General features: G+C 46.9%; 1 protein-coding gene across 2 annotated transcripts in view; it reads right to left on the bottom strand.

Moving 5' to 3' along the window:
• BTBD11 (BTB (POZ) domain containing 11) overlaps positions 1-12,482 on the bottom strand; it is a 44,035-nt gene that overhangs the window by 14,346 nt on the left and 17,207 nt on the right. For both annotated transcript variants that reach the window (XM_008586592.1, XM_008586593.1), the window contains 2 exons: positions 5,413-5,518; positions 1,292-1,394 (listed from right to left, as the gene is read on the bottom strand). In XM_008586592.1, coding sequence (XP_008584814.1) covers positions 1,292-1,394; positions 5,413-5,518 — 209 coding nt within the window. The remainder of the gene's footprint in view (positions 1-1,291; positions 1,395-5,412; positions 5,519-12,482) is intronic.

Below are 12,482 nucleotides of genomic sequence, written 5' to 3'. Positions count from 1 at the left end.
CCCCCCCCCCCACAAGTTGTGCTCCACGAGGGCAGGGACTCTAGTCGTTTCCATCATTGCTGCATCTTGATAGCCTGTCCCAGTCCGAACCTGACACATCTCAGGTATTAAATCAATTTGCATATTTGTTGACTAGTTAATGGTCTCCCTATGAGCGACCTTCTGTGTTGGGTTTTCAATGCACTTTTCTGCCCATTGACTACACTATAAGCTCCTTGGGGAAGAGACCCCTATCAATGGAACATACTGATACTCAATACAAGGAATAAGCTAAGATATATCTTTTTTTTTTTTAATTAAACGTTTAATTTTGAAATTAAAGACTTACAGAAGAGTTGCAAAGATAGTGCAGAGAGTTCCTGTTTACCCTTCACCCAGTTTTCCTCAATGTTAACATCTCACATAGCCATGGAACCTTTGTCAAAACCAAGAAATTAACCATATCGATCTGGTCTGTCAATGGCGTCACAACTGAGACATATGCAAGGGAGAGAGTGTATCTTCCTTGTGCCGACAGAGCAGACATCCAGGGTGTGTATTTGGTTTTGGGAGGGGAGGCACTGGAGATGCTGGGATGCCTTCAGGAACCTAGGAAGTGCTGGTCACACACAGTCACCTAGGAAACTTCCTGGGAGACGGCTCCATTTCTGGGTTCCCAGTGGCCTTACCCAAATCAGGCTCTCTCTGCTCACCACCCAGCGGGACTGCCTCCTCCTCAATTCAGCATCATTCTCCTCTGCCCAGCCTCACTGCTCCCTGTTAGGGTCCTCAGATAATATGCTTCTAAATTGCCAACCTAATCTCAACTCAAATTGGAAGGAGGAGAAAGGTCAGTAGCAGAGCTAGCAGGCAGGGTGAGCAATTTCTTCCTATTGCTGCTGTTGTCTGTTAACTCCAGAGTTAGGGAAAAGGAAGGTCAGGACCTGTGCATTTCGTGGCTTATGTCAAAGTCTGTTCCCTGACATTTGGAGAGTGGGCCTCTCAAGGCTGCCGTGTATGGGGTCTCAGGTTGTTCACTGCACAAGGGCACCTGGTTGAGGGAGCCAAAAATCCAATCCATGCTCTGCTCACAAAGCTCTGCCCTTGGTGCAGGGCGCTCTCTGCCCAGAGGAAAGAATGCCTTGCGTTCTAGGCTGTTTATGCTAGTGGCTGCCCTGTGCTCTTGAATCCTTGATTTTGACAAGATAATCTGCCAGTGTCATGAAGATACCGCCAAAATGGAACTTAGAAAATTAGTAACAGCAATAGCCACAGTCACAATTCAGTTGCTTTCAAAACTGATGATACATACCTTGGAGAGGCTGTAAATAACAGCACTTTGTGAGCATAAAATGGTCTTCCTTCCACCAGAAAGGTAACATCAGACATTTCTTTATTGTTAAGAAAATGAGGATCTAGAATAGGAAAGGGAAAATGGGTAGCTTTAACAAAAAGAAGTGTGAAATTTGGGTTTCTCTTGTAGAAAGTGCACAGAAGAGCCGACAGGAAAACCATGATGATAAAATACTCATTGATGAGACAGTAACCAAACAGGAGACAGAATTGATCAGAGGAACACTCAAGTCACTAAAATTCAGTTTTCACAGGAAATCCTCATAGTTTATTTATGGTTCAGTAATATTACCCCATGGAAGACTCACCCATAGCTAGAGTTCAGATGACTTTCAGGTGTGAGAGGTAACATCTGCCCAGCTTGTTTCTAAGAACGTCACTCACCTGCCTTCACTCTTTCTCGAGGCTCAATGCCTTCCCTGCCTGATGGAAGTGGTTTAGCAGAGCTGCCCCCTGCCACTGTGCTCCAGGTGATCCGAAATCCAAACCCTTCTCTCCCAGGGTTGGAGGCAAATGAGCCAGTCCCCTGCCCTCACCTCCAATAACAACAAAGACAATTTAAGTAATACTGAGCTCTTATGATATGTCAGGCACTGTGGAAGCTGGCAGGGACCACAGTGTCTATCCCTGTCATGCAGCTGAGGAAACTGAGGCACACAGAAGTTACAGTGACTTATTTAAGCTACTATGGGTGGAGAGGCCAGGATTTGAACTCAGGTATTCTGATTCAGTGGCCTGCATTGTTAAACACTAGGATCCTCCAACTTGTCTGTCATTGCAACCACTTAGACCTGCGGCTCCTGAAGATGCTGGTCTGTCCTCAGATCAGCACTTCTGCCTTGTTAGGACTATCCGCAGCACCCGCTGTCCTCCAGACCCTGCCGCTCAGCCACTGAGTCAGTCCCCACCCAGGCAAGAAGCACAGGCTCTAACCTCTGGTGGGGCTATTAGGTCACCCACCCTCTTAGCTAACCTTTAAGATGACCTGTCTGGGGTGTCCACACCCAGGTTCTCGAGTCTGTGGACCCACCGCATCCTTAGCTCATGTAGAAAGAGATTCTTCCCACAAAATGCTCATGCCCAGTGCCTCTCATTCCTGCGAACATTGCCAACCAGTTCCCAAGGCAGGGATCCAAAGGCAACAGGATGGCTTCCTCTCCTGGGGTCACCCACACCCTGTCCACCACAAACACCTCTCAGTTCTTCCCCCTCCGTGTTTCTCGAATCCCTCATTTCCCTCCACCCCCTCTGCCAGGACCCTCGCTTGGGCCACGCCATCTCTTTCTGGGAACCGCAGGAGCCTCTGCTGGCCTCCCTGCCTGCACTCTGGGCCCCCCCGTCTGACGGTCCACCTCACTCTGGAGCCAGCCTTCCTAAAGCCAGATCTAATCACACCCGTCCTCTGCTATGTACCTTTCGATAGCTCCCCCGTGCTCCCCCGTGCTCCCAGGATAGAGTCCAAACTTCTTAACAAGGCCGCCTGGGATTGGGCTCTTGAGCCTTCTCTGGCCTCTCCCTAGTCACACCCCCTGTCAAACTGTGCGTGTGCCTGAGCCACACGTGGCTGCGTCAGTTCCCTGTGGGTGCTACATGCTCCCTCACCTCTGGACCTCCGCACTTGTGGTTCCTTCTGCCAAGAACACTTTTCCAGCCCCTACATGGTCTTCAAGTTTCAGCACAGACATCCTGCCTCAGTAAGCCCTGCCCGGTTCCCCGGCCCTCCCCAGGCGGAGCGAGCGCCCCCTGCCGTGCTCCCACGGCGTCTGTCCTATCCCCGTTACAGCCTCATCACATTACAGTGTATCCTCACCTTTTTATTTTTTTTTCAAAGATGACCGGTAAGGGGATCTCAACCCTTGTCTTGGTGTTGTCAGCACCACACTCTCCGAAGTGAGCTAACTGGCCACCCCTATATAGGGATGCGAACCCGTGGCCTTGGTGTTATCAGCACTGCACTCTCCCGAGTGAGCCACAGGCTGGCCCTGCGTATCCTCACCTTTTTACTCTGCCCTTCACCTTTCTTCTGTGTCTAGCACAGAAAGGTGGTGGAAAATATGAAGAGAGTGTGCTCTGAAGCAGAAGTCTCAGCTGTGTGACCTTGGGCAAGTTATTTAACCTCTCTATGCCTCAGTTTCCCCTTCTGTAAAATGGATGGTAATATCTATTGTACTCCTACATCATAGAGTAATAGTGAGGATTAAATGAATTTATGTAAAGCATTTAGCAGCATGGCTGACACATGAGTACCCCTCAGTAAACATCACCATTATAGTAGATGCTCAATTAATATGTTTTGAAAGAATGAAAGAATGCCTTGCCTTGACTCTTGCTTCAGAATCTTGTTCTAGGAGCCTGCTGAGGACATCGATCCCCTTTTAGCCTGGAGGACTGTTAACAAATTGGAATTCTAATGCTTGGCCTGAAAACCAGGCGCTTTTTCATTGCTGGTGAAAGAAATCTCAGCAAATTCAGGAGGAGAAAATGTTCCCTCCTCTCCTGTAGCTACAGGAAAGCAGATTTTATGCTGTGTCTTTGCAACAGCCCTTATAAATGTCCACTCTAATTGGGGTGACTTAGCACCCAGATGTCAGAAATTACTGCTATGTCCTGGGAATGTAACCCTCAATCTCTAACATCTATTAATTTGATTGAGCTTTATAATTTATTGTTCTGATAATATTTTGATTAACACCTACTTTCGTTTTTTTTGTTGTTGTTTGGCAGCTGACTGGTAGGGGGATCTGAACCCTCAACTTTGGTGTTACAAAGCCACACTCTAACCAACTGAACCAACTGGGCAATTCAATGCCTGTTTTCTACAAGGTGGAAATATTTGTGACTTTGGTACATCTCAGTTTTCCCACATGCGTGGATGTAAAGATAAACAACCATTGACTCAGCTGCTAAATTTTTCATTTTAGCAAAAAGTTGCATCTCATTTAAATCGATAAGTTATTCATGACAGGAAATAAAATACTTTAAAACAGTTCCATGAATTTAGCCTTTTACTAACTTAAACTGGCTCCCCCCTTTCAAATTAGTGGTTTTGCTAAAGGGTAGGATTTTCAGATGCTTCCATATCTCAAATGTTCCCCAATCTTTATAGGAAAAGGAATCCTTTATCTTTAATATTTTATAACTCCCCGGGCAGCAAGAAGATAGGCCTTTGCAACAGAAGGCTCAGGTTTCAGGCCTCAAAGCAGCAGGGTATTTCTTTGCTTTTTCTCTAGGCTGATCAAGCAGGGTGCAGCAGCCCCAGGATCCTCTGAATGAACCTGGTGCCTGATGGAAAGCTTTCTCATGGAAAATCTCAGAAGCTAGGCCTGCAGGATGATTGAATTCCAGCTTTGGGCAGACCTGGGTTCCAGTTCCAGCTCCACCCTGTACTGATATCACAGCCATAACATGGGATGAGTCCAGTGCCTGCCTATGGGGGTGGCCAAAGATGACTTGAGATAGGATAGGTCAAGTGCATGGCTACCGTCGGCTCAGTGCAAGTCTCGAGGAAGAAGAGAAAGTGACTGCTGTTACTCTCATGCTCACTTCAGAGCACCCAGCCTCCTTGGCTCAGGTGAGTCCCCCTTATGGTTTTGTGGGTGTGTGTAAGGGGCCTTTGTTCCCCTCTTCTCCTGGTTCTTTGTAGAAGGGCTTCCTTTAGGGGAATATGGCTGGCCCCTCACTGTCCCCTGCTCCTTCCTCTGCAGGGAGGAGGAGGAGGGACTTCTCAGAGGGGAGAGTTTGGGGAAAGAGGTGCCATGCACAGCTTGACCTTCTTTCAGAATCCACCTGTGCATGGGATCAGGAGGCCTTGGGCAGTCCCCACTGTCTGTGACTGCAGGAGAAAGTCCACTTACTCGAGGGATGAGATATTGACAAGTGTCCTTGTCCACATTCCCAAAGTATGTTCTCCAAGCAGTTTTATCCCACGATAAAGGAGATGTTCTGATCTCTATCGTCCTGACTCCCGTATCCATCTCCTGTTTGCCTTTGAAAACACCCACCCTTTTTCTCTGGCACCTGCTTGCTCCCTGTCCTTAAATCACAAAGCCACAGCCCACACAGGCCTGGGCAACCACTCACCCAGGCGTGAGGTCTGTTTCCGTTTGATCTCCGTGAGCTTGGGGATGGGGTAGGGCCCGTAGCAGTGCGTGAAGATGACACACAGCTGCTGGCTGATCACCTCGTTCTGCGGAAAAGAAAGAGGAGCTGCGTTATTGGGGGCCATCACCATGGGAATGTGCACACCCTCCCAGGGGAGAGGGGCCCACAGATTTGCTGCAGGTTCCAAGAAATATTCTCTGGATGGTACATATTCACTTTACCCTAGCAGGCCTGGGTTTTCTTGCTGTTTGTCCACTGTTTATTTCTAGTGGGTTCACCAGTGAAAGCTGAAGACATTTGTCCTTAAATTTTTCTGTCTTGCCCTAATCACTTACTATCCAGATTTACTAAGCAGATTTTTCAGCTTGTAGAATGAAAAACAAGTTTTTTTTACCCCAAACCCATCTTTATCAACACTCTAAAATTCTGGAAGCAGCTAATTATCCTGACATTACTTACTATCCAGATTTACTAAGCAGATTTTTCAGCTTGTAGAATGAAAAACAAGTTTTTTTACCCCAAACCCATCTTTATCAACACTCTAAAATTCTGGAAGCAGCTAATTATCCTGACATTAGCCGCAGGAAGCCCCCCGGATCCTGTGACTGTGCTCTCTATTACCAAGACAATGTGCCTGATTCAGCTTTCTTAGGAATCTGATTCTGGTGCTGAGGCACTTCCGGATCCGGGAGTGCTCAGCTAAATCACTTTCTCTAAAACTACAGCTGACCTTGATGGCTCAAGGACGAAGGGGCCGGTTTCTGACTGACCCTCATCCTTCACGTTTTGCCTCTTCCCACTTTGGACACATTTCTGTTCATTAACCGACCTCCAGCTGCAGGTGCACTGGGGAAAGACAGGGCCCACAGCATTTTGTTGCTTTTTACTGGGTAAAGGGAGTTAGATAGAAACATATTTACAATAGGTTAAGTATGAAAAGTAGGTTACAACATAGTTTGTAACATGTCCTTTTGAAAATAAAACTCAACAAATATATTCGGATTGAGAGACATGCATAATAAAAGGTCTAGAATAGAGTAGTTACTTTGGGGTTAGATTATGATGTTTTCTCTTTTTATTTATATTTTGTACAACAAACAAGCATTACTTTTGTAATAAAAATAATGAATACTACTTTGGGTTTTAAAAGACAGGTTTGGGACCACTAGTGATGTCAATGATTCGAGTTGTTCTTAAACGTACTTCATTGTTCTCCCAAGGCAGAAGGATACAGCTAGGCATATGAAAAGAAAATCCAAACCCTTTGATTAAGTGGATAGATCACAGAGGACACAATGTCATCTTAGACATGATTTACAGAGGTGCTGTCATATTGGAAGGAAAAAGGGACTCTACTTTCAAAGAAGATGCCTATACCAAAGGGGTTAAAGGCTCCTCTCACCTAACACTCACATGGCTTAATGCAGTGGCTCTCAAAGTGTGGTCCTCGGACCAGCAACATCAGCATCACCTGGGAGCTTGTTAGAAATGCAGATTCTTGGGTCTCATCCCAGACCTTCTGACTCAGAAACTGTGGAGGTGGGGACCAGGAATCTATATGTTCACAAGTTTTCTGGTGATGCTGATGCTCCCTTAAGAACCACAGGTTTCATTTATGGGAATTCTCTCTCAGGTTTGACCTGGGCTGTTGGCTGAAATGTGTTTCCTCTAGCCTAAAGCCTTGCCACTCAGATGTGCTCCATAGACAAGCAGCAGCAGCATCGCCTGCGAGCCTGGGAGCAATGCACACTCCACCCCAGGCCCACTGAGCCAGAATCTGCAGGTGATTCCTATGCACATTCGTGATGGAGAAGCACGAATAATAAGACCCCCTGGAAGATCGCATGCCCTAATCCCTGCAACCGTGAATATCATGAGATACCCCAGACCCATAAACTTGTTACCTTACATGGCAAAAGGGACTTAGCAGGAGTAATTAGGCTGCTATCTTAGCCCATTCGGATGGCTATAACAAAATGCCATAAACTGGATGACTTACAGACAATAGAAATTTATTTCTCACAGTTCTGGAGGCTGGGAAGTCCAAGATCAAGGCGCTGACAGATTCAGTGTCTGATGAGGACCCATTTTTTAATAAATGTCACTTTCTAGCTCTGTCCTCAATGGAGGAAGGGCCAGGCAGCTCTCTGGAGTCTCTTTTATATGGGATCCACCCTTATGACCTAGTTTCCTCCCAAAGGCCCCACTTCCTAGTATTATCACCTTGGGGGTTAAGTTTCAACATATGAGTTTTGGGGGGGACACAAACATTCACACCATAGCAGTTACTGATTAATTGACCTGAAACTAGGGAGATCGTCCTGGATTATTATGTGAGTCCAGTGTAATCCCACAAGCCCTTAAAAGCAGAGTCAGAAGGGGACTTCAGAGGGAGTGGGAGAAGAGGAAGCCAAAGCCTGAGAAGGACTTGGTGTTCTGCTGCTGGCTTGAAGATGGGGGGCCATGTGGCAAGCTTAAGAGGGATGCAGGCAGCACACTAGGAGTGGAGTGTGACCCCCAGCCAACAGCCAGCAAGGAACTGAATTCTACCCCAAACCTGAATGAGCCTGAAAGCAGTTGCTCCCCAGAGCCTCCAGAAAGGAACGCGATCCTGTTGACAACTTGCTTTTGCCCTTGAGACCCTAAGCAGAGAACCCAGCTGAGCCACACTGTGCCTGGACTTCTGGCCCACAGAAACCACGAGATAATGAACAGTGCTGTCTTGAGCCGCTAAGCTGCAGTAATTTGTTACTGCAGCAACAGAAAACTAATACATTAGAAAACTAATGCAGTTCATCTAAGGTGGACTTAGTTGGACCAGATGTCATCATCTCTGTGACCCCATTGTGAATGCTCGATAAGTACTTGCTGATCATAAAAAGATGAGACCTGTTATCTGCAAAAACGCTTTGTGCAAACGTTACTGGTCTCTCTCATCTGCACCAGGGTTTGTCCTGTGAGCCTTGCTGGTGAGTCAGCTCTTGCTTAATCAACTCTGAGCGAAGTAATGAAAATCCATTTCCTGGACTCTGGTGGCCCTGCAGAGAGGCCTGAGCCGCCTGTAGACCCTTCTGTAAGGCTTTTTTTTTTGGTGGTGGTGGTCATTTAATTCAATTCTACATGTATTTATAAATACTTAACAATGATCTGGGGGAGGCAAAACACCCCACTCCTTAAGTGAGAGTTGCTCACGCTGACTTCATTCCAAAAAATACGGTATGAAAAGTGGGGGAAAAAGTAAGATTACAGCAGAGAATACTGACAAATACGACCTCAGCCAGGTGACCACGGTCAGCATCAACAGTGGTAACTCACACTGACGGAATGTACCCTTGATAAGGGGTGATGAAAACAGCCCTTTACCTCTGTGGTCTTCCTCCCCAAAATCCGTAACCCCAGACCAATCTGAGAAAAACAGCAGACATAATCCACTAGAGGGGCCATCCTACAAAATGCTTGGCCGGTACTTCTCAGACTTTCAGGGTCATCAAAAAACAAGGAAAGGCTCAGTTGAGAGGAGCCTAAGGAGACCTGGCTACTAAATGTCATGTGGGATTCTGGATGGGATCCCGGAGCAGAAAAAGACACCAGGTAAAAATGAAGGAAATCTGAATAAAGTATGGAATTTAGCTACTACTGTATCAACGTTGGTTCATCAATCAGGACAAACATGCCACACTCATGTCAGCTGTTAATCACAGAGAAAAGTGGGAACTCTCTGCACTATCTTGTCAATTTTTCTCTAAATCTAAAACTTCTACAAAATGAAGTCTATTTTAAAAATCTGCCCAACAAGGAAATATGATAATTATGATCAAAGAGCTAGAAGTCCAGGAGAGAAAGGGCACAAGAGAGGGTCGAGTCTTGAAGTGGACACCAGCAGTAGCCTACGTTTTATTCATTCATCCCCCAAATGTTTAGAGAATGTAAAATTCTCCCCACAAACTAAGCTTCATGTCCATCTATTCATTAATTCATTCTTCAAGTATTTGTTGAGCATCTACGAGATGCCAGGTACCGGCTAGGCCCTGAGAGCCGAACACTGCAAAGTGACTATGGTGTTCTGCCCAGCGTCAGCACCAAAGACGCTGCCTTTTCCAAGGCTTTCTGGTTGCTTCTTTTTCCGAGATCTCCCATATCCTTGAACTCATAAGTGTTTGTCGAGGTGTCTGCTCTGTGCCCTCTCCAGTGCTCCTCATCCCAGCAATGGGGTCATTAGAGGAATTCACTCTGGTTACCTGGCACCTGGAGTGAGTCGGGACTCCAGAGGGTTCCTCTGGGCATGAGAAGGTGGCCGTCATTAGGATCACGTAACTACTGTGGTGGGCTGAGACTCTTTGGGTTAGATGGTCAGGCTGGGGCAGTGAAATGGGTCATCCTATCAGTTTGGTTAGTTCTGGACCAAAGCCTGAAGACAGCATACTTGAGGCTCACTCTGTTCTAGAGGCAGGGGCGGGGTTGTGCTGGGAGAGATGCCCTGTTCTTCTCTGAGCGGCACATTTAAGCACAATGTTTGTAAGCCAAAGGCAGCACCAGTCTCACATCACAGGGCAGTGGGCCAGTCTCTGCATGCAGGGTCTGCCCTGGGAGGCTGGGGTGTGCTGGGGGCAGGGGAGTGGGGGGTCTGGTCAGGCCTGAGAATCAGCACTGGTTAGTGGTGGTCATGGGCATGCTGCTGGATGCCTGACATTCAGGTCTCTCATGGAAAGGGCTGGGTGTATGCACGGAATGAACTTGGGTCCTCTGGACTTGGAACTGTGTGACCACACAGAACTAAAGGGGAATGAAGCAAAACTCTTAATACCACGGTTACCATGCTGGATGCCTGACATTCAGGTCTCTCATGGAAAGGGCTGGGTGTATGCACGGAATGAACTTGGGTCCTCTGGACTTGGAACTGTGTGGCCACACAGAACTAAAGGGGAATGAAGCAAAACTCTTAATACCACAGTTACCGGGAGACTCTCCTGAGATGGACTCCCGTGGATTTGGGGGCTGACATCTTTCCTCACCTCCTTTGACCCTTCACCCCTCACCTAAAGAGATGCAGAAATACCTTCTGTCCTTCTGAAAGGAGCACTAGGATTAATCCCAATGCCCTTTATAGGCGGCTCAGGCTGGGCTTTTACTTGATGGTAAAAATATGGACAGAGGGGTCAGATGGAGCTGGGTCCCAGTCCTGGCTCCTGGCTGCTTCTGTCCTTCTGAAAGGAGCACTAGGATTAATCCCAATGCCCTTTATAGGCGGCTCAGGCTGGGCTTTTACTTGGTGGTAAAAATATGGACAGAGGGGTCAGATGGAGCTGGGTCCCAGTCCTGGCTCCTGGCTCCTGGCTCACTAGCTCTGTGACCTTGGGAAAGCTACTCAGCTTCTCTAGGCCTCATGTTCTCTTCCTAAGTGGATTAAAAACACCTGCTTAACAAGGTTGCTGTGAGGGCTAAAAAATATAACACATCACAATATACTATTAAGCTGAACCAAAGGTAAGTGCTGATATTTGTCCATTTTTTAAACCCCTAAAATAGCAATTTCCTATTTGAAAATAGAAAAGAAGCTAATCACTCTTTTTTTAGACTCTCAAATGTCATAAAATTAATGGCAGCTTTTAGGAAGAGAAAAAAAACCCTCACCTCATCNTGTCCATTTTTTAAACCCCTAAAATAGCAATTTCCTATTTGAAAATAGAAAAGAAGCTAATCACTCTTTTTTTAGACTCTCAAATGTCATAAAATTAATGGCAGCTTTTAGGAAGAGAAAAAAAACCCTCACCTCATCAAATGTACCCATCCATTTTAAGACCCACTTCAAACTGAGAAAGGCTAAAATGTGAAAAAAGCTGTGTCTCGGAAGCAACAGAATGTGGAATTACTGTCACTTTCTGGGGACACCAGCAGTAAGCTCTCTGCCTCAATCCATGCCAACAGTGAGTCATCCTTTCCAGTGGTCCCTCCCTGGTGCAGCAGGCCAGGTGCCTTGTGAGCAAGGAGCCCCTCGTTGCTGGAACACCTGGAAAAGGTGGAGGTGGGGGGGATTCCGGTAAGGCCAGTGCAGCCTGAGTGTGCCTCTGGGGTTGTGTGGTCACGCATCTATTTCAATACATACCTTCCATTCATGGCAAGTGAAGCAGACTTTTTGTTTATGGTAGTAATATAGCGTTTCCTTTCTTAATGAATTTAAGGGAAAGTGAGTTGATCTAAAGAAAAAGATCAAGTAAATAAATTTCATAGGCCAAATTTTTATCTACTTAATGCTTTCCTTAAGTAGTCCTTTTTTCCAGATCTGGAAAAAATCCTGATAGCAGAATGCACACAAAAAGAAAAATCTCAACGAAAGCCTGCTCTCTCCAGCCAAAGGACCAGAGGGAGCCCAACAAGGCANAAAAATCTCAACGAAAGCCTGCTCTCTCCAGCCAAAGGACCAGAGGGAGCCCAACAAGGCAGAAAACTTGCAGACAACAGCTGCTCTACTCCAGCCAAATACTAGAGAAAAAATTGTGTGCCCACCCTGCCAGTGAAAGTCAAGTGGGGAGCCTAGATTTCCACCCTCACCAGACTACAAGACACTCCCCAAATCCTGTCCAAGGTGGTGTCAGGGAAGGTCAAGTAGAGAGCCAGGACTTTTGTTCCCACCAGCCAGTAGCGAGGCACCCTCTTCCTGGTGTCAGTGGAGACCACGTGGGAGCCTGACCTCCACTCCCACCCAGCAGTAATAAGGGGTCCCTCTCACTCCCTGCTGGGGTGGTTTCAGAGAAGGTCAGTGGAGAGTCACACTTCACCACTGCCCAGTGGTACTAAGGCACCCCCACCACGGTGTCAGAGAAGACCATGTGGGAGCCAGAATACCTAACCCCCCACCAATAATGAGGAGTGACACCTCAACGGAGGTGTCAACAGAGGCCGAGTGGGGAACTTGGACTTCTACCTCCACCTGGCAGTGACAAGGTGTCAGCCACCCTGCCCCTGTCAGAGCAGCATCAAAGAACGTCAGCTAATGCAGAAGGTCTATGCCCAGGTCTGCATTGAAAACCACTCATAATACCAAGGACCAC

The sequence above is a fragment of the Galeopterus variegatus genome, unplaced genomic scaffold, assembly GCF_000696425.1.
Source record: "Galeopterus variegatus unplaced genomic scaffold, G_variegatus-3.0.2 Scaffold4039, whole genome shotgun sequence".
NCBI classification, from domain to species: Eukaryota; Metazoa; Chordata; class Mammalia; order Dermoptera; family Cynocephalidae; genus Galeopterus; species Galeopterus variegatus.
This window is presented reverse-complemented; position numbering and strand designations above follow the sequence as displayed.